Below are 19,920 nucleotides of genomic sequence, written 5' to 3' on the forward strand. Positions count from 1 at the left end.
TCAACAGGAGAAAACCTTATTTCACATGCGTGCGAAGCACTCTACAAGCAGTGCTTCACTGATCAGCCAGAGTAAGGGATTCTAACTAATTTAACAAAAGAGGGCAGTTTTAGGGCTTCAACAGGAAAGCACGGAAGGCTCTATTGAGCTTTTCCATCTTGAGGAAAATGGGCAGTGTCTTTCCTGGCTGGAATTTTACCAAGAGAAACACTGAGGGCAATTGAACTTGTAAATCTTGGTCCTAAGTAAGGGCCTCCCTTCTCTGAGGGTGGGTCAATAGCAGTGGCATTTTCAGGAGGTTCTCCTTAAGTTTAGATGTTTCTTTTTCAGGCTGATGTTTGTCCACATGCCTTTAATCTTCACACCACTCTGTTGAGTGGTCCCTTCACTTCCCTTTTTGACTATTGCTTTTATTTTTTTACTAAATCTCCCCTGCATATGTTTGGTTTGCCTTTAGATCCAGGGCCTCTCATTATGGTGGGGAGTTTTATCTGATTATCTATTCCTCTTCATCCCCTGCAACCTCACTTCTGCCCTACTCTTAGCTGACACCCAAACCAGGACAGTGCCTCCCCCTCTTCTTGACCAGTGAAAGATTTTGAGAAGAACTTAGTCAAACGGAGCTATACAATCACTAAATACTCTAATGCACATTGAAATTAGTTGCCTAACAGAAAAAATAATATTAAAAATTTATAATTTTAACATTGGAATTGGCTCTAAGTGAGGTATTCCTCTGGGATATTGATATCAAGTCTTTGGCCATTCATGACCTATCAGGTAGGAAATGCCATCTGGCTCATGGTTTTCATCATCTATGTCATCATCTTTTATGGCCTATTGTAGACATACTACATACCTATCCACAAAATAAACCAACACTGATTATAATGCAGTCCAGCTCTACCACTGAGCTATACTCGCCCCAAGAAATGATTTTATGGAAGGATGAATGGGCCCGTAGAAGAATAGAGGGGAGGTATGATAATAGTTTGTGACAAAGTGTGTCTGGAGGTTGTGTTGAGGTCTCGTCTCCTCTCCTGTGACAAGCGTCAATCTCTCCTGGTTGATGAAACTCCTGAGGAGGGAATTTAAGACAGCTGAGTTCTTTTTGGAGGATTGGTTTTCCGGCAGAAAAGGGGAGTTCAGATATCTTCTCCAGGCGTTTGCTGCTTTTCAAATGCCTTCAGCTCAAAATAATCCTTATTGCAAAGAGGCAAATTTTAGTGTGGCGTTTTCTGCTACCCTTTAGTATAAGTAGGAAAGTACATGGTATGATATGTTACAGAGCTTTTCCTGACATCTCCATTGGCTAATCATCAATTGGGGCACAGAAAAAAAAAGTTGTGATATCATTAAGGAAGACTGTGAAGTCTTATTTATTTACTTACTGGGGGAGCTTCTAAAAGCAGGACCACTTTTCATTTTGTAGGATGGTTAAAGCGTAGTCCTATTTCAAAGAGGATCCACATTTCTATTAACTTCCTAATTAGATTTTATATCCTGAAATCTAATTTCATGGCAAATACTGGTCTGGAGACATCTCAGAGAACAGCCCACTCATAGTAATGATTGATGCCATGATAGTGAGTTAACTCTTTCCTACGCTCTCTTTTCCTTACCAGCATTTGTAAAAGAAGATTGCCACTACACTGCAACTATTTTAAGCAGTTTTGAATAAGAACAACTTAATCTTTCTCTTAACTTGAATATGTATGTTTATAACTGCACTGTGATCAACAGCAACTCTTTCTAATGACAGGCCACTTTACTTGAGTTTATTTGAGTAACACTTTCTAAATACATCCCACTACCCCAGGCTAGTAGACTGACAAAATGAAGAAGCAGACTCTGTGATATTTTAAGGGGAGGGAGATGCCAAAGCATTGCAGAAAGAAATGTATCCTTAAAGATTATTACCATGGTGTCTACCAGAGTGAAAAGTAGGTAGCATAATATTCTGAGATATAAATTCTCTGAGGCAGAACATAGAATTTTACTACCTATATGTAATAAGATGTATTGTGCTATCAGCAAGGCCATGGAGCTCTATACGATTAAAATAAAAAAAGATCCAAGTATCTGCCTTTAACTACTATTTAATGATAATGATTTTTGTCTTTAGCATTTATACTGGAAGTCAAGAAACAGGCAAGCTGCAGGCTACTTAATAATAATATGAATAATATGAACTAACAATTGCAATTCTCTTCCTCCTTAGTTCTTATGGTCTATGTTTATTCTCAAAGAAAGTCTTCTTCCTTCATCTTAGTTTGTATAGTAATTGAAATATTAGTTCAAAATTGTGTTTTACACAACATGCTGATGAAGTGAGTTTTAACATTAAATCTGCATTAGGAAAGAAGACTTAGAAAAGTGGTACTATGTACCAATCTCTTTTACCTGTTATTTATTTTTCATAGCAATCCTTTAAGGTACATTTGGTAACCCATTTACTTGTATGAAAGTGGGAAATTAGGCCCTATAAACTTCTAGTAAATGTAGTCTCATAACCAGTAGTGACCTGGAACTGGTTCATACCAGGTGATGGAACCCAATTGTTGAATACTCAGGACTTTTGTTGATACCATGAAATTGGCCACAATGGGAGTATTCATACCAGAAAAATCAGCAAAGGCTAAAAAATATTCTCTCCTTTAGTTCTCCCAATTCTCATTAGGGGAGAAAAAATAATTTTCCCTCTATCTTTCTAAGTTTTTAGCTGAGACCCCTGTAATAAAAGAGATTAATAATAGAAAAACAAATAGAAGTTTATTAACATGAATACTTCACATATACACAGGAAATACCCAATGAAAAATGAGTTAACTCCCAGAGGTGACTAAGAATTCAAGCTTAAATCCTGTTTTAATAGGGAAAGAGGAGCAGGTATGAAGGCCACTTAGGGGAGAGTAAAGAATTTTTAAGAAAGATGAATGGGTCCTTGAAGAAGAGATGGAGGTATAAAGTTTGTGACAATGTTTGCCTGGATGTGTTGTTGACTTCTGGCCTTTTCTGTGAAAACAGTCAATCTCCCTTGGTTGATGAAACTCCTGCGGAGGGGATTTATGACAATTGTGTTTCTTTTGAAGGATCTGTCTGTAGGCAGATAAGGGAGTTCAGAGAAGGCCTCTCCCTGCATTTTCTGTTTTTCAAGAGCCTACAGTACAAAATAATCAATATCAATGATATACTTTAGGGTAGCATGTTCTGCTACCCTTCACCTCTGAGAGAAGGTTTATCAGCTCACCACTGCCAGTTTACTGAATTTCAGAGTATGGATTCAAACACAGTTTGCACCATACAAAGAACACATGCCCATTCCTTTCTTCCAAATTTATATAGTTTTTGCACTTCTAAAGAATTAAGAACAATCTAATTCAGAGTTTCCCAAGATACAAGTTTGTAACAGTACACAAAGTTACTCCCTTCTTGATCCTTTGTCTTAATTTCTTCTTCTTTATTTTTTAGATATATTGCCTTCCTCATTTGATAGAAACTACTTGAGGGTTGAAGTTCTGTTATATATTTTGCGTTTTTCCATTATGCCTACTGGGATACTTACTAGAATAATAAAATTGAGCTAGAATATGATAGATGAAATTGCTTGGAAAATAGGTCAAGATAGTGTTGGCTTTGATTATTACCAACTTTCATTATCTACTTAAAATGTCACCATGAGTATAGTCACATTTTATACACTTCTACTTAATTTACAGATTGTAATTATACTTTAAAATTCAATTAATGATCATTTTAATCTCTAGACTCAGATAATAGTAATATGCTTTAATATATATACTACTATGTGGTACAGGTATACAAGTAAGGTATTCAAATAGTCTTGAAATTTTCAAAAGAATAAAGAGAAAATAACAGTCTAGACTCCAAAATAGAGAAAAATAATGAAATATTATATGAGCAATCTCCCCTACATCCCCAAACAAAAAGGAAATCAAAGAAGTTTTAAAGTGACAAGTTAAAAAATAGAGTTCTCAAGTATTTTTTTTTTAAGGCTTTCTTTCATATAATTACTAAAACATCACAAAGACTCAGAAATGTCCAGTTGCTAATGGCAATATTTGAAAATACACACACACACAGATACACACACACACACACGGATTGTTTATATCCCTTTTCAATTCCAGGGGAGCCTACGGTCATGATGTAGGGAAACGTCCTTGGATTACAGGAGATGAGACTATTTTGGGACTTATGACTGACATTGTAGGTAAGTACAAAATGAATTTTTTCCAAAAGATTCATAAAGATATAATCATTTAGTTATGCACATAGGTTATAAGGTAAAAATTTTATTGGAGAACATCCAGATTTTCTATTTTAATCCATAATGGTAAACAGTAAGCATACTTTTAATTGAGACTTGATTGCTAATGTTGTTATTTTTTCTTGTATATTCTAAGACTAGTATTTAATCACCAATGAAAAACATATACATTTATAATTAAAGAAATTTCATAAAAATTAACTTAAATGATTTTTTCTAAGATCTTATATATAGTAAAATAAATACAAACCTTTGCATACTAAAGGTCTAAATTGCCGATTATGTTTTGGTTCATTTCAGCTTAATCCATGGTGATTTTTTAAAATTGGACGAGTGTTGTTGAAAATAATACAGTTGATGCTGTTTTTTGGACTATATTGTATTCTTTAAAGTGAATCCTATCTACTCTTGGTGGTATTCAAGATAGTTTTTGATGGTAAATGTGTTAATAGTTTGAAATAAGTTATTTATTTAATTGGGTTGATTATTCAGCATTGCCTAAAATCCTTTATGAAATTTAGGGTGTTAAACAAACAAACAGACAGACAAATAAATATATATATACTCTGGTGACAAGAAAATAGTGTGCTGCTGGGCCCTATGTCTCCTACATAGAGCCATTTCCTTAAGATCGTGAAATGTAACAAACTTCCCTAAAACAAATAAACAGAATTAAGCAAAATGAGGTAACAGAGAAATATGCTCCCAACAAAGAACAACATAAAACTGCAGAAGAACGCAGTGAAGTGTTGATAGTCAATCTACTCAATAAAAAATTCAAGGTAATTATTTTAAAGATCCTAAATGAATTCAGAATCATGGATGAAAACAGTGAGAAGTTAAACAGAATTAAAAGATACAAAGAATCAAACAAAGCTGAAGAATACAATAACTGAAATAAAAAATACACTAGAAGAAATCAACAATAGATGATTCAGAGGAATGTATCAGTGAACTGGAAGATAGCGTAATGGAAATCACTCAAGCTAAACAGAAAAAAAGAATAAAGAATTGGAAAATGAGGACAGTTTAAGAGACCCGGAACAAATAAAGTGTACAAACATTCATATTATAGGGGTCCCAGAAGGAGAAGCGAGAAAGGTGCAGAGAAGTTATTTGAAGTGATAATAGCTGAAATCTTCCCCAACCTAGGGAAGGAAACAGACATACAAGTTCAGGAATTATAGACAGTCCCAAGTTAAAATCAACCCAGAGAGGTCCATACCAAGACATACTGTAAGTAAAATATCAAAAAGTAAAGCTAAAGACAAAATCTTTGAAGTAGTAAAGGAAAAGCTAACTGCATACAAGGGAACTCCCATAGAACAATCAGCCTACTTTTCAGCAGAATCTTTGTAGGCCAGAAGGGAAGCACGTGATACATTTGAAGTGATGAAAAGAAAAAACCTACAACCAAGCATACTCTACCTGGAAGACTATCATTTAGATTTGAAGGAGGTATAAAGAGTTTTACAAATAAACAAAAGCTAGAAGAATTTAGCACCACTAAACCTGCTTTACAAGAAATGTTAGAGACTTCTGTAAGTGGGAAAGAAAAGATAACAACTAGAAATACAAAGATTCTGAAAGGAAAAATCTTTTTTTTAACGTTCCTATATGTCATGGGCATAAAACACAGTGACAGTGACATGCAGGTTGGTAAAGAATTACGAGAGTGAGAAAAGTTTAGGAAAGTTGAATAGGTGTGCTGCTACAGACAACAGCATGCCACACAGGTGAGAGGTGCCTGCGTGAGTGCCGAGGGTGGGCGTACAGGCTCTTTTATTGGGGGGGAGGTGGCTGTGCACACAAGGAGTAGGGGCTGCATGATCAGTCCATGCACAGGCACCTGACTGTTGTTAAGATCTGTCAGGGACTCTCTGAACAATAGGTTTTAGGACTTTGATAAGGGCAGGATGTGAGGCCAGTCCCCTAGGGTATTGTGAGACAGGCTATCTCCTGGGGCGATGAGTTTTGTTAGGGTAAATGCACATCAGGAGATGTTTTATCAGAAATGCAGGTACGTGAAGGGTCCTGCAGTGGTATGTAGGAGTTAAGGTGTCCATAGGCTCCAGGCACACCGAAAGCCCAGGGGTGGGGGTTTTATGACTCCAGAGAGTGCCAGCTGGCTCCACACTACACACAGTATTTATTTGTTCTGCAACAATTCACATTTTAAATAGTGCTTCCGGACCACATACCAGCCGGCTCTTCTGTAACATAGGCAATAAGGTTAGCAATTCACATTCAAGGTGGTAGTATTGCCAGATCACACCAGAAGGGTAAGCAGAGACCCTCTGGGGAGTGGAGAGGTGTTATCTAGGGTAGAGGGGCTTGTAAGGGAAGGAAAGAGGAGAGAGTGGGAGAAGGAACAGAAGTAAAGAAGTCATTACTTTAAGTAGTGGTCATATTGGCTTTGCTGGCAATCCCATGTGGGGAAAAAGGAGCTCTTCTGATCTTAGATGTTTGGTTGGGGGGTTGTCTGGGACGAGAAGGAAGTTTAGGGACACATTTGACATGAGAGCAGCACACACACCAATCAGCTGAAGCTTCCTCAATCTTCAGCCACCATCTACATTCTCTGTACTGGGTTCAAGAGGGAGAAGAATCCTAGAGGTTTTGCACTGTGCTCAGCAAGGAGAGATTCAAACTCATCAGAGTCAAGGCAATATATGTTAAGTTAATTTGCCAACACATATCACAATGAATTTAGGGACACTGTTTTTCTAGCTTCTTCTTATGTATTTCTGGGGTTTACCTGCATGCAGTCTTCTGCCCCAAACCAGATTGTCAATAAAAAAACTTTGCATTTTACTCCTGCTTAAAGTGGCTGGCTTCCCAGAAAGCCTCAACATGGTAGAGAACCAGGTTTAGGCCAATATGGCGCAGACCAGGTTGCAGGACCACCAGCCAAGTTTTAGGTGTTCAGTTGACTATAATTTAGTCCTTAGAATTCTCTGTTAGACCAAAATTTCATTGGTAAAGGCAGGGAGGACATAGTTCAGTTCATAGCATATTCCTTGGTGAAAGCAAGAGTTAAATAAATGTTTATCCACTTCTACTCTAACTTAGCTTGTAGTATCAATGCAGGAGACTGGAAAAGTCTTCTCTCTGATATTTGAACAAGCTGAAGGTTCTGGTATGAGTTTTCATAGTACAATGACCAAGCAGGGTCATTTTACAACAAACCCTACCACATGCACAGCATGTAACACACTCGTGCTTAATACAGCCCAAACTACCAGGCTTTTAAGGAAAATATATCATTAGTTTATGAACCATATGAGTGTGTAATTTATTCAAAAAGTGAAAAGCAAAAACAAAAACCAACTTTCCACAGAAGGGTTGCAAGCAAAAGCAGAGTGTTTGCTACTAGTCCTTATTGGGTAATCATCACACTACTGACAATTCTACTTGTTTTATATGGTTATATTATATGATTAAAATATTGGCTTCTAGTTTAAGGTAACAGATAAGTATAAATTGAAAATGCTCCCTTCTGTTCTAAACCCAGAGAAGTGACAGAAAATATTTAGATTCAATAGAGATTTCTATTAACCAGAAAATAGCCATTGCTGAAGAAAGAAGCAGCTGGAAACTGGATGCACACTATTTTGGGGTTGGGGCCAGGAAGGTAGCGCATGGAGCCAGGATGAGTTTGTAGGGCCTGAATCCAGGACTCTCACAAAAATCCCCAGAGTGAATCTACACAGCCCTGAATGTCCAGGGTTGGAACCCAAGGTGAGAACCTTGTCAGCCAGGGCAGGTAAAAGAGAAAACCTAGCATCTCCCGCCAAATGAGTCAGGTTCTTGGGAGCACAAAGCATTTGATCAGACTGCCAGCATTATCCAGAGGAGTGGATATTCTCATAGAGGGAATTCCCACCTGAACAATCCTGGATTGCATTTACAGGTGTGTTAATTAGTTGTTTGATAATACTTTTATTTGTGTTCATTTTTTAGAAGCCAATTATATTCATTCAAATGCCCAACTTGTGAATCAAAAAAAAAAAAAAAAAAAGCTGAAAAAAATCTTGGATTAATTTGACCTCAGCATATATGTTTTCCTTAGCTGTGGACTGCTTTTGGATTTGCTAGATTTGCTTTCAGAACATAAACTGCATTCTAATCCTGTTATTTTGTGCTAAATATTTATCGTCCTCTGGAAAGGAGTAAGGATATTTTTATATAGGCCAGGGTAGTAGTATGGCGACATTATTTAGTGAGATTTATTTATAAAGCCCATAAAACCTGCAAAAAGATTTCCTTTGACCATTTAAAAGTTTATAGCTCTATTGCAACTTATTAAATGTGCATGTGTATTGTTGCCCAGCAAATACACATGTTATAATAATCACTGAAATTTCAAACCAGCCCACCTCTCATTATCGTTACTAAGGAAAATTTAAAAAAAAAGAAACTAAATATACAGATTTATTTAGATAAGTTAAAAAATTGAACTTATTAAAGATGTTTTAAAGAATTTTTATCAACTCTACCAACAGGGATTTTTATGTGTCTTTGAGATACCATACAAAGTTATTAACACATATGGGACAAACTTCATTTTTGTTTTTTGTGGTTTTGTCCTTGAATGTTGTATTAATTAAATTACAGAAATTTGATTCTAATAATATGGGATATTAAAAAACAAGAGATAATTATCTCTTGAAATGGGCAATGCCACTTTTGTACTTACGAAACTCAATAAACAGTATATATATATATAGAGAGAGAGAGAGTTTATTTTATATATGTGTGTGTGTGTGTGTATCTTCCTGAAGTCTCAAGCCTTAATATGACAAATGCATTGTCATGTTTTATTTGAAACATTGTCAGTGAACTAAAGGTTTAGTTTAATGATTATTTTAATAGCCATCTGTTTTATTCTCTACAATTCATATTGTATCAGTAGAAATATTTCTACCATTTTATCTTTGTTGACCAAAGGAATATGAATTGACAGTGCCTGCAAATGTGTTTTATGAGCAATATTTTAAAAGCTTGGTTTTTTTTAAATTTCAGTAGCGATTATCTAACCCCCAAATGTCTTTACTTTTAAAATTTATGTGTTAGTAAATTAATGGTTCTTAAGTTGAAAAATGAGTTCACTCTGTTTGCTTTAGTGGGAACAGATTCTTTTAGGTGTTTGTGTGTGTGTGTTCATGTTTATCTTGTTTGCTGTAAATCCCATGCAGGTTGCCTTCTTGCCTTGGTCACTAGTAAGCTCTGAGAAAACTTGGTAGAGTCTGAAGTAGCAAAAATATTTAATAACTTCTAGTTTGTTTCTCATCTGCATGAATTGTACCCTGTTGCAATTTTTTTTTATCATTCTTTCTCACATTGTAATACAAGAAACCTCAAATCCTCTTTGGAAGCAGATATTATATAAATTACAAAATAATTTTTTAAATTGTGTGGTAACTACAGAAAAGAGCATCAGAAGCCAAGTTTACTTTTGGTACGTGTGAGCTATCTAAATGTGTCATGAGCTAATGAATAAGTTGTATATTTGGGGCTAAGATCAAATCTTCCAGGTTCTTAAAATCACAGCTTTCTTTTTTTTGCCATAACATTTCTCAAAAAGAAGGAAGATAATAAAAATTATAATGTATACAAATTGATAAGGTGGATAGAGAGGAGGGAGAGAAAAAGAGCAACTCTTTTCATTCATAGATATAGAAAAGAATTTTCATTTCAGATGAGAAAAAAATTAATAAAATATTTTATAGAGAGCTAACAATTTTACACAATATGAAATAACTTTCCTTTATAATTAATGTCATATTATCAAGATGCTAGAAATAGAATTGCTGAAGAATATTATTAGTATTATTATTAAGCCTACTTCTCCCTGGGTACATAAACATTACAAAGGGCTCGATGCACACATTTTGGCCCATAAAAATGCTGTAATGTGAACATAAGTTTGCTTTATGAAACTTACGGTTGACCCTCAGAGAAGCAATAATCCCTGGGAGTTCTCTCCAAAGAGTCATGAATCCTGAACCACATACTAGTCACCTCTAGAGGCCACAGGAATTTGCTACTTGAAAAACAGAATGGAAAGTTCTCAGACTTAGCCTAATTACAAACTTTACAACCCAAATCCACAATAACATTTGCATCTGCTTAATAAAATATATAGAACATGGTATGGTGGTTTTGAGATCTATCATGAACCTTCTTATCAAACACTAAGCAGCATGGGGCCCTGTCATCCTCACTTTGCAAAATATTTGAAATTAAATTCGGATTAGAAAGATGCAGAGGGATGTTGGTATTGGGCCCACTATATTTGACTTATGGGAGCAGATTGTTGTAGACAACACTTCCAAATGTAATCTTTTTTTTCCCAAATGTAATCTTAAACAAAGATTTTAATTTTTTTTTCTGAGAAGGTAAGATTTTATCTTCTACTTTCTGTGAGACTTTAAGCAAATTAGTCTCTTTACATATCAGTTTCCTCATTGATAAATATGGAAAATCAAAGTAGATACCTTACTGAGTTACTGTCAAGATAATACAAGTGACATCACAAGTCTTGGCACATAATAAGGGCTCAATAAACATTAATGTGCCAGGCATTCAGATAAGAAGGCAGTGCTCGTATATAACTAATTTTCAACTTCTGGTAAAGCAAAGACTTATGCTCAATAAATTAAAAAGCAAGAAAGCACTCTTCAGATGAGAACCCTGGCTCACACCCATCTCAGAGGAAGTAATTCAAATTTTTACATTTACTATAGTGAATAGAACATGATCTTCTAAAGTAAAAACTCTCAAATTCTGATAAGTTCCAGCTAGTTTTTAAAAACTTTTAACCCCAGACAAATTTGCCCCCAATACTTGTAGTACTTTCTATTTTTATTTTTTTATTGAATTATAGCCAGACAAATGGATAAAGATGTGGTAGACATATATGATTGAATATTACTCAGCCATGAAAAAGAATGAAATTCTGCTATATGCAGTGACGTGGATGGATCTAGAGAATATTATGCTTAGTGAAATAAGTCAGATAGAGAAAGACAGATACTGTATGACATCACTTATATGTGGAATCTAAAAAATAAAATAATACAAATGAAAGTGTATACAAAACAGAAACAGACTCACAGATGTAGGAAACAAACTAGTGGTTGTCAAAGTGGAGAGGGCAGTAGGGAGGAGCAAATTAGGGGAGACAGAAACTACTATGTATAAAATAGATAAGCAACAAGGATATATTGTATAATACAGAGAATTACAGCCAATACTTATAGTTCTTGATGTTTCAATATTAATTCTCAAAAAGCTCTTAGGAAAAAGACAAGGAACAAAGAAAAGTAACTTGAAAGAATTTCAGTTTGCTTAAAAAAAAGAGTTATTATCTTACAGAATGCTGATGATTTTGAAATATCTTAGAAAATCAAATGTTGGTTTCAGAAATACAATTTGAACTAAAAGAGGTAGGTCAATCAGGTAAATTTTTCTTTTGAAAATAAGCTAAAACTCAGTTTGTTTCGTGGTCCTTTGATGTTAAGAACACTTGATTCTTTAATGCCTATAGGTTATATTTGGAATAAACATTTCTGTTAATGTTCTGAAGTGTTAATATTTGCACCATCCTCAGATATACATGGACATGCATACACACATGTTAAATACACTGACCCTCTCCTTGACAAGTTCATTAGCAGGTGAAAAGGGCATTTTGTGACAAGCTTGATTGAATTTAAAGTGTGGCAAAGTAGGGTAATTTTCATGCATGTGGGCTGACGAACTATTCAAGTCAGTAAGGGATTATTTACAAAGAATTGATCCAAGTGTTAGTATGTCACTGAAATTGAGGCGGGGGAAGCGCAGGGCCAAATGTATGCTAGCTTAATTCAGCCCAGCACATCTGGTTCATCACATGCCATGTAAGAAAAATTTTAGGTGATACAAAATGAACACTGTGTTCTCAGAAAGACTAAAATTTCTGAGGAAGCTATAATCATTTTAATCAGAAGGTAACCGTTAAGCAAAAATGGAATGTCTGACCTTGTATAGAAAGCCTCCATTCCATCCTGCCTCTTCTATTTCTTTGTTTTCATTTCATGATAAAATTTATGAATTGTTTTCTCTTGTTTTCTTCCTATTACATTCTTTCAAATGCTTTTCTTTCTACTAATTCTGCTCTCTCTGTATACAGTTTTCCCTCGGTATCGGGGGGCAGATGGGTTCTGGGAGCTCTTGCAGATACCAAAATAGGAGGATGCCCATATCCATAACATAAAGTGGGTCGAGCCATGAATATAATTGGCCTTCTGTGACTGCAGGTTTCGCATCCATGGTTTAGGAAGGCTAAATGTATTATTTTCCCTTCCTTTTCTCCTTCTACTCTCCCTGTCAGACTATTTTTTAATAGAAATAAATGGTTTTCAAAAGATTCAAGTAAATAACTAACAGGGAATTAAGGATAATATCAGATTGACATTTTAGATAATGTTTTATTTTAGAAATAACAGTAAAAATTCGCACCATGATGCAAAGAAACAAATAAAACAAACCTGGCAGCATTTCTTTTACCATATTTCAAAACAGATTTTCATATTGTAGGAGAAGACATATGCCACTATATTCAACATAAGCTATCTTATATGTTTGAGAAACATTTTATTTATTAATGCAGAATGAAATTGTTCTTACTGCCCCTTGACTTCAGACACTATGTATTCACCTTACAAAGACCAGGGATACATCTATGAATACTCAGGGCTAGTTTACCAACCATGAGTATCAAATGGGGAAATCCATCCATCAAATGTAACAAAAGCTTTTTTTTTTTTGGATTAGATTAAGACATAAGCCTTTCCTTAAATGGCTATATTGAAATGTAAATTCCTAAATTATATACTTATTTCCCGTGACCTCTGCTCAAGTGAACTTAACCTAAAATCTTTTAATTAGATTAATTATTCCACTTACTCTCTATTCTTTTAAAAATAGGACTCTTTCAGAAGTATCTCATTGGATACAAAATGCAGGACTTAGGTGATACATTTTCTCTAACACCTAGTACAGCCCTACAAACGTTAGAATTTGTAGCCTATTCTTCTCAGTGATGGTAAAGAGACATCATTTCTGTTACAAGGGTTTAATTGCCTTTAAGACAGATCATAAGAACTAAAAACAAAGTATCATTATCTTTGTTATTATACTCTGAGTTCTTAAGTATTCAATATATGCTTTGTCTCTGGGTCTCTTTCTAGTGCCAAAACCCTTGTTAATAGGAATTAGACCAGATTATGATTGTGTAGTGGATATCTTAATTTTACATGTTCTCTCCATCAGACAATACATGTCTATATTCATTATCTTTTATCAGTGTGTATGAATAAACCCCAGAGCTATTTAGCTCTTTGCCTTTCACCCGTAGCTCTTTTGTCTTATAAACTATTATATATCTCATTGTAACAACAGTGAATTATGTTTGGCAAAGTCGCCTTCTTTTATGAAAAGTGCATTTTAACTTGACATTAGAAACAACCAGCTTTAAAGATGTGACTAGCCTTCACTTCTTTTCAGATTCCTTTCAGAGATACTCTTACCACAAAAATGTGCTCTGTGGGAATTTGGCAAACTAGCTGATAATAGGATAAACCATTTTTAGTTTACCAGAGAAAGAAAATGCTTCATTATTATGTTGTTATTATTTACTATAGCAAAAAGGAAATATAATTTTAGCTAGCTATGTGCATGTGAGTCCAGATACCATTTGATAAAATGAGTTAGGTGGGGAAACTTCCACTTCTATGTGATGACACATCAAATATGTCCTTATCTCTAAAAACATTAAGGATAAAGGAGTGATACTTTGTTTTTCCAAGTACCCTTCTAGCTAACAGAAAAAAATCTAAATTATGATATATTTATTTTACAGGAGCCAATGAGAAAGAAATAGCCCTAATGAATGGTTTGACAGTTAATTTACATCTTCTACTGGTAAGCTGCCTTTCCCACCAGTGTTTAGTATACACTCATTTATGGAATCTGACATTTTTCTATCTTTAATTCATGAGCATCTGAAGGTTAACTTATTTAAAAAAAGAAGTTGTGAGGTTATTTTCCTTTCTACCAGGAAATGCTGGACCATGATAGAATGGCTTCTTCATAATCATGGGAGAGTTGACTCTTGCAAAGAGCTTTGGAATAATGAATAGCTCTTATCTCAGAATGTAAAGAGTCACAGTGGGTGAGAAGTAAAACTCCTGCAAGCACACAAGATGATGTACAAATGCTAGCAAACAGTGCGCTTTCAGAAAGACAGTTTTTCAATATGCTGGACTTTAGCAAGGTGGGACTATGGATTAGTATGTTTTGTTGATTAATTTGGGGGGATTAGGTTAAAAAATAATTAGAAAATAAAACTAAATTAGATAAGAAGGACCTAGTACCTTAGAAGAGTCACTGTGTTTCAAGTAATTCTTACATCGTAAGTACTTAATAATGTGTAGACCTCACAATGTCAAATATATTCTTGATTTTAAGTATGTTGCCTATAGCAATTGTTTGATGCTATGAAATATTTGTATTCCATTTTAAGTGATTTTTTGAAAACATGTCTATGTGACACAGATGCACAATGAAGATATGATACTTATTTTAATAAAATACAGACATGATTATTAAATACGCCTGAAGGAACAAGCTTGTGGAGTATGTTAATTATGATGGTAAACAGCATAGTTTTAAGTTCAGACACCTGTGGGTTTTACCCCCAGCTGAGTTAACTTAATGCCTGTTTGACTTTGGATAAGAGTTTTGGCATTTCTAAATCTTAAAATTCTCCTCTGTAAAAATGAGGACAGCAATACCTGTTTCATAGGTATGCATGAGTACAAAACACGGTAATGTATGAAAACTACTTTAGCACCCTGGCCAGTGGTCAACATCCAATTATCAGTAGCAATCATCTTCATTGTTATCATTGTCAGTCAGTATTTCTTCTCTAAGAATTGTGTGGAGAAATAAAAAGGCCCCACTGAACACATGAGCTACTTCTCCTTGGTGCCTCTAGAAATGCCAAATGTTTCATTAGGGCAAAGGTACTCTCAGTTGGATCTAAAAAGAAATTTTATGAAATCATAAAATAGTGACGATATGTGGCAATACTAGAAACCAAGTCGACACTGCAAGATAAATCAACATAAATAAGACATACATAGAACATGATATTTTAGTCTCATAAATAGAGAAATTACCATTACATGCACTGGGAAGCTAATTTTTCAATTAAAATTTAAGTAAAGTTTAAGAATTTGTTTTTATCTGATTCACATTTTCTCCAGAATTTGCTTTCCTACTGATAAATCTTAATGAGCAAATATCTTCTTCCTTTTTAGAATTCATTGGAAACAAGGCTAATTGGAAAATGTAGCCTTGATAGACACCTAGATGTGTAATTAATTAATGCCTGTAAGTGCTGGAGATTATAAAATGAAAAGTGTGGCATAAAATGAACAAATGTCTAAACTGTGCATTAATGCTTTTCTCAATAAATCCATTTTATTGCAGTTATCATTTTTTAAGCCTACATCAGAACGGTATAAAATTCTCATAGAAGCCAAAGCCTTCCCTTCAGATCATGTAAGGATTCTTCAAATTATATTTATATTTTTTCTACTCTTCCTAAAGGAGCCTATCATTTGCCTGACTTGAATGTTTATTCACTAGTCTTTTCCACGTAACCTTACAGTAAAAAGATCTGTCAAGTGCTTTTGATTTATGCATTTCTTATAGATTGCAGCTTTATTTCTTTTGTTCAAGTAAAACATGTGTTAAGGGAGGAAAGAACTGAATAGAAACATTGATTTATTAGTCTTTTTAAAGATATTGAGCAAACCGCTGGTCTAAATCAAGTGTACTTGTAAATGTTTTATTAATTCTTGTTACAGTTTTATTTCAAGAAATTAAATCAATACAGACCCCAGTACTTTAACCCTTTAGCTACATAGACTAGGAATATAAACATTTATTTATCCATTTGTTTTCACAGCACACTAGCATAATTATTGGTGCTTTATACTTAAAAAAATTTATTAAAGATTAAAAGGATTTCTTGTGGTTCAAGAAGAAATCATGCCACTTTTTCAGCAATCTCAGTTGGTAAGAAATTGGATTGTTCCAGACAGAAACAGGTGAAGTATGTTGCAGTTTTAGTGTTACAGTTCAGTTTCAATGTTGAAGAAATTTGATTTCTGTCTTTGGTACTTAAGTATTCTAGCCCACATCTTGTAATTTTAAGGCACTGAATCCAAATTAATAGCCATTATCTTATTAAAAAGTACCAAAACTCTAGTATCTTGAAAAAATTCAGGGTCCCTAAAATTACTTGTTCCTATTTATGTCTTGGACTCTCAATAAAGGGAACTTTCTGATGTGTTTTCTTTCACTGGCTTACTCTCTCCAGGGTAAGCCATTTCTGTATTCTACCTTGGAGCCTAGCAAGTCTTCACTGCTCACTTTGGTTATTCTGTAAACTCTATTTTGACTTGAACTAGATGATTTAATATCTTATTCTAAAAATCTCTTGTATTCCTAAAGTCTAGATAACCCCTACATTTCCATTCGTTTCTTATATTTTGTGTTTCAAAGAACGTTCAGATTGCTGCATGTAAATTATATTAAGCAATTCTTCTGTGCTGCATTCTGTTTAGTCACTTTTAACCTTGACCTTGGATTTAATATAATAATATGCTTTTATTGGTATTTTATTATTTCTTTTCTGAGTTATTTCAGTGTACTTCTGTGCATTGGGCTTGACTGAATAAATCAACCTTCTTTTCCAGTACGCTATTGAGTCACAGCTTCAACTTCATGGACTTAACATTGAGAAAAGCATGCGGATTATAAAGCCAAGAGAGGTATACGAGAAGAGAACGAAATAAATATTCATCATGCTTCTATTTAGTATTGATTTTTTTCTTCATTTTCTTCAAAAGTTTATCATCTTCATTACTTTAATGGAACTTTCAAGAAAGTATAAAAGACCTATACTCCATTACTATTAGGTCATTTTTCTTAAAATAGATAATTAACTCAAAAGTGTATTTATTTTAAATTTTCAAGGGCTAGTCATATTATAAGCAAGCTATTTTGCTATTACTACAACTAGAGTCTCCCATACTGTTCAATGGGATGGGAGGAGATGGCAAATTGCATATATAGTTTTCAATTTCAAATGCCATTGCCTGTGGGAGCCATTAAAATCATGTTAAAATCAGTGATATTTGTTGAAATTGAATGATGCCTATTTTTATGCCCCCTCTTAATCTAAGTATCAGATGTCTTTCTCTGAGCATGGAGTTGGATATACAGAAAGGGACATGGTGTAGTAGACTTTATTTAGTCTTACAACCTGGCTATTACTTCCCAGAGAAATCCCAGACCTACAAACATACTGGGATATGTATGTAACTTTGGGATAGTTACTTTATCTCTGAGATTCCTTTGTATTTAAACAGATAACAAAGGAAACACCTAATCAGGCTCAACCGTATGTTCAAGATCTAAAATACTGTGCAGTTTACATTAATAACGATGTAAGGCTAAATTGTACAGGTTTTGGCATATAAAACCTGCAGCTTGTGTAATATGGTACCAAAAGATCCACATAGAATAAATTTTACATTTCACATATGTATGATGCTCCCAGGCTGTTAAGCCAGTGTTTGACCAGTTATTTCTTTCAACCAGAATTATTTGAGAAATTAAAGATCTTCTCTACTCACTTCTATTTGCCAACATGCAATAAATTAATGGAATAGAAAGTTCTCACAACTCTGGGATGACATCTGTTTCATGTTACATATAAATTGCTTATTTCCTAGAAAACGAATATAGCCACTAATATATCACAGATTTTTAGTTTAAAGGAGACAAGTGTTGTGGAGCCCTATGATTTAATCATAGTTTGGGGGGCATTCTTTACCATTACTAGATTAGAGTAGATCAACATGAGAGAGGACTGTATTCCATCATTGAGGAAAATATTTCTTATTTGCTTAATATGTAATCTTTAAAGAAGTAAAGTATTAGTACTTACAACATTTTCCTTACTCTTTTTTTTTTTTTTTTTAATTATGATGGACAAACTGTGTTAGCTTCCTCTAAGGAAAAAAAAAGTTTGGGGTTATGTTACTCGTTTTACTTAGAATTTTTTCTTAGAGTTACTGAAATCCTCCTCTTTATGTATAAAGTATGCATCACTTAATAATTCAAAGATTTCACTGTCAATTCCCTTTTTATAGATTACCATTTTGTAAAAACCCCTAGGCTTCTAGTAGAAATTAGATTATGTATTACATTTGTGATACCTATTATATATGCCTAACATGGTGCACAGTAATTGGCAAATAATAAGAATTAACAAAAATTAAAAATAATTGAAAGAAAATTCATGAGTACCTTAATGAGCTTTCCCACATATTAACGTAGTTAATGATGCTTTGACTTCAAAATCATGTTAAGCACTGGAGAAAATTCATGAAGACTTCATAAATAGATCAGAATTGTTAGCGTATAAATAAATAAGTTGTATTTAGCTGAGTTCTTTTTGCTCAAGTTGTTTGCAAAACCAAATCTAAATTCATTTACAAATTTAATGAAGTAACTGATCATTAGTCTTAGGCGGAAAGTTGTAGGGGAAAAGTAATCTTTAGAATACTGAGTTTTACTGATATTTTCTTCATGTTTTAATCTTGATCTTTAGGTTGGTCTGGAGGAGATTTTACTCCTAAATTAGTAGAAAATATTGGTTGGGTTACACTCAGATGAAAGATGAACATGTGTCTTTTTTTCTTGAAAAAAATAATAAGATATTAGATTGATAAGTAAAATACTAGTTTCTAAGAAATTTGTCTTGACAATTAATATTTTATAGACTTTCTGTACTTCCTGGTATCTTATTGGATGGGAATAAGAAGGAAATAATTTATAAGTATGTAAATAGTAAAGATTAATTGAAAAACTGAAGAATAAAATCAAGCAAGAAGGGCTTGGCAAAGACACTTTGTAAACCTCTTCTTACTCTTTTATTATCATTTCTTAATAACAAAAAGCATGTTCAAATACTTCTCTCTCTTGCCAGATTTTCAAAGATCATTAGTATGAAAAAAATTTACCTTTGACTTTTCTTATGGTGGGGAAGATCTCACAGCGAATTTTAGATGGGAAATATAAAGCAAGAAATTTGTTATTGTGCAAATATGTAATGGTTGTGCCTCACTTGACTTTAGGGGGAAGAAACCTTGAGAATAGAGGATATCCTGGAAGTAATTGAGAAAGAAGGTGACTCAATTGCAGTCATCCTGTTCAGTGGGCTGCAGTTTTATACTGGACAGCTCTTCAATATACCTGCCATCACAAAAGCAGGACAAGCAAAGGTATGCACATCATTTCCTCTTTCCTACCTTGTCCAAAACATCACTCTACTGAGGAGTATTCAGCTGTGCTTCTAGTAAAATATCTTTGTTTGAGTCTGTGTAAAATTATTTAAAGAGTTTCTTTTAAGCAAAAAAAAAAAAAAAAAAAAAAAAAATATATATATATATATATATAGCTTTAGGCATCTCTATTTAAACCTCTTTTTTTCACTTCTGTGG

General features: G+C 34.0%; 1 protein-coding gene across 2 annotated transcripts in view; it reads left to right on the plus strand.

Annotated features, from left to right (window-relative positions):
- The window catches only part of KYNU (kynureninase), a 90,609-nt gene that overhangs the window by 17,087 nt on the left and 53,602 nt on the right, over nucleotides 1-19,920 (plus strand). For both annotated transcript variants that reach the window (XM_074363588.1, XM_074363589.1), the window contains 5 exons: nucleotides 4,152-4,234; nucleotides 14,199-14,260; nucleotides 15,833-15,904; nucleotides 17,107-17,181; nucleotides 19,555-19,701. In XM_074363588.1, coding sequence (XP_074219689.1) covers nucleotides 4,152-4,234; nucleotides 14,199-14,260; nucleotides 15,833-15,904; nucleotides 17,107-17,181; nucleotides 19,555-19,701 — 439 coding nt within the window. The remainder of the gene's footprint in view (nucleotides 1-4,151; nucleotides 4,235-14,198; nucleotides 14,261-15,832; nucleotides 15,905-17,106; nucleotides 17,182-19,554; nucleotides 19,702-19,920) is intronic.

This window comes from Camelus bactrianus, chromosome 5 (genome assembly GCF_048773025.1).
Source record: "Camelus bactrianus isolate YW-2024 breed Bactrian camel chromosome 5, ASM4877302v1, whole genome shotgun sequence".
In the NCBI taxonomy this organism is placed as follows: Eukaryota; Metazoa; Chordata; class Mammalia; order Artiodactyla; family Camelidae; genus Camelus; species Camelus bactrianus.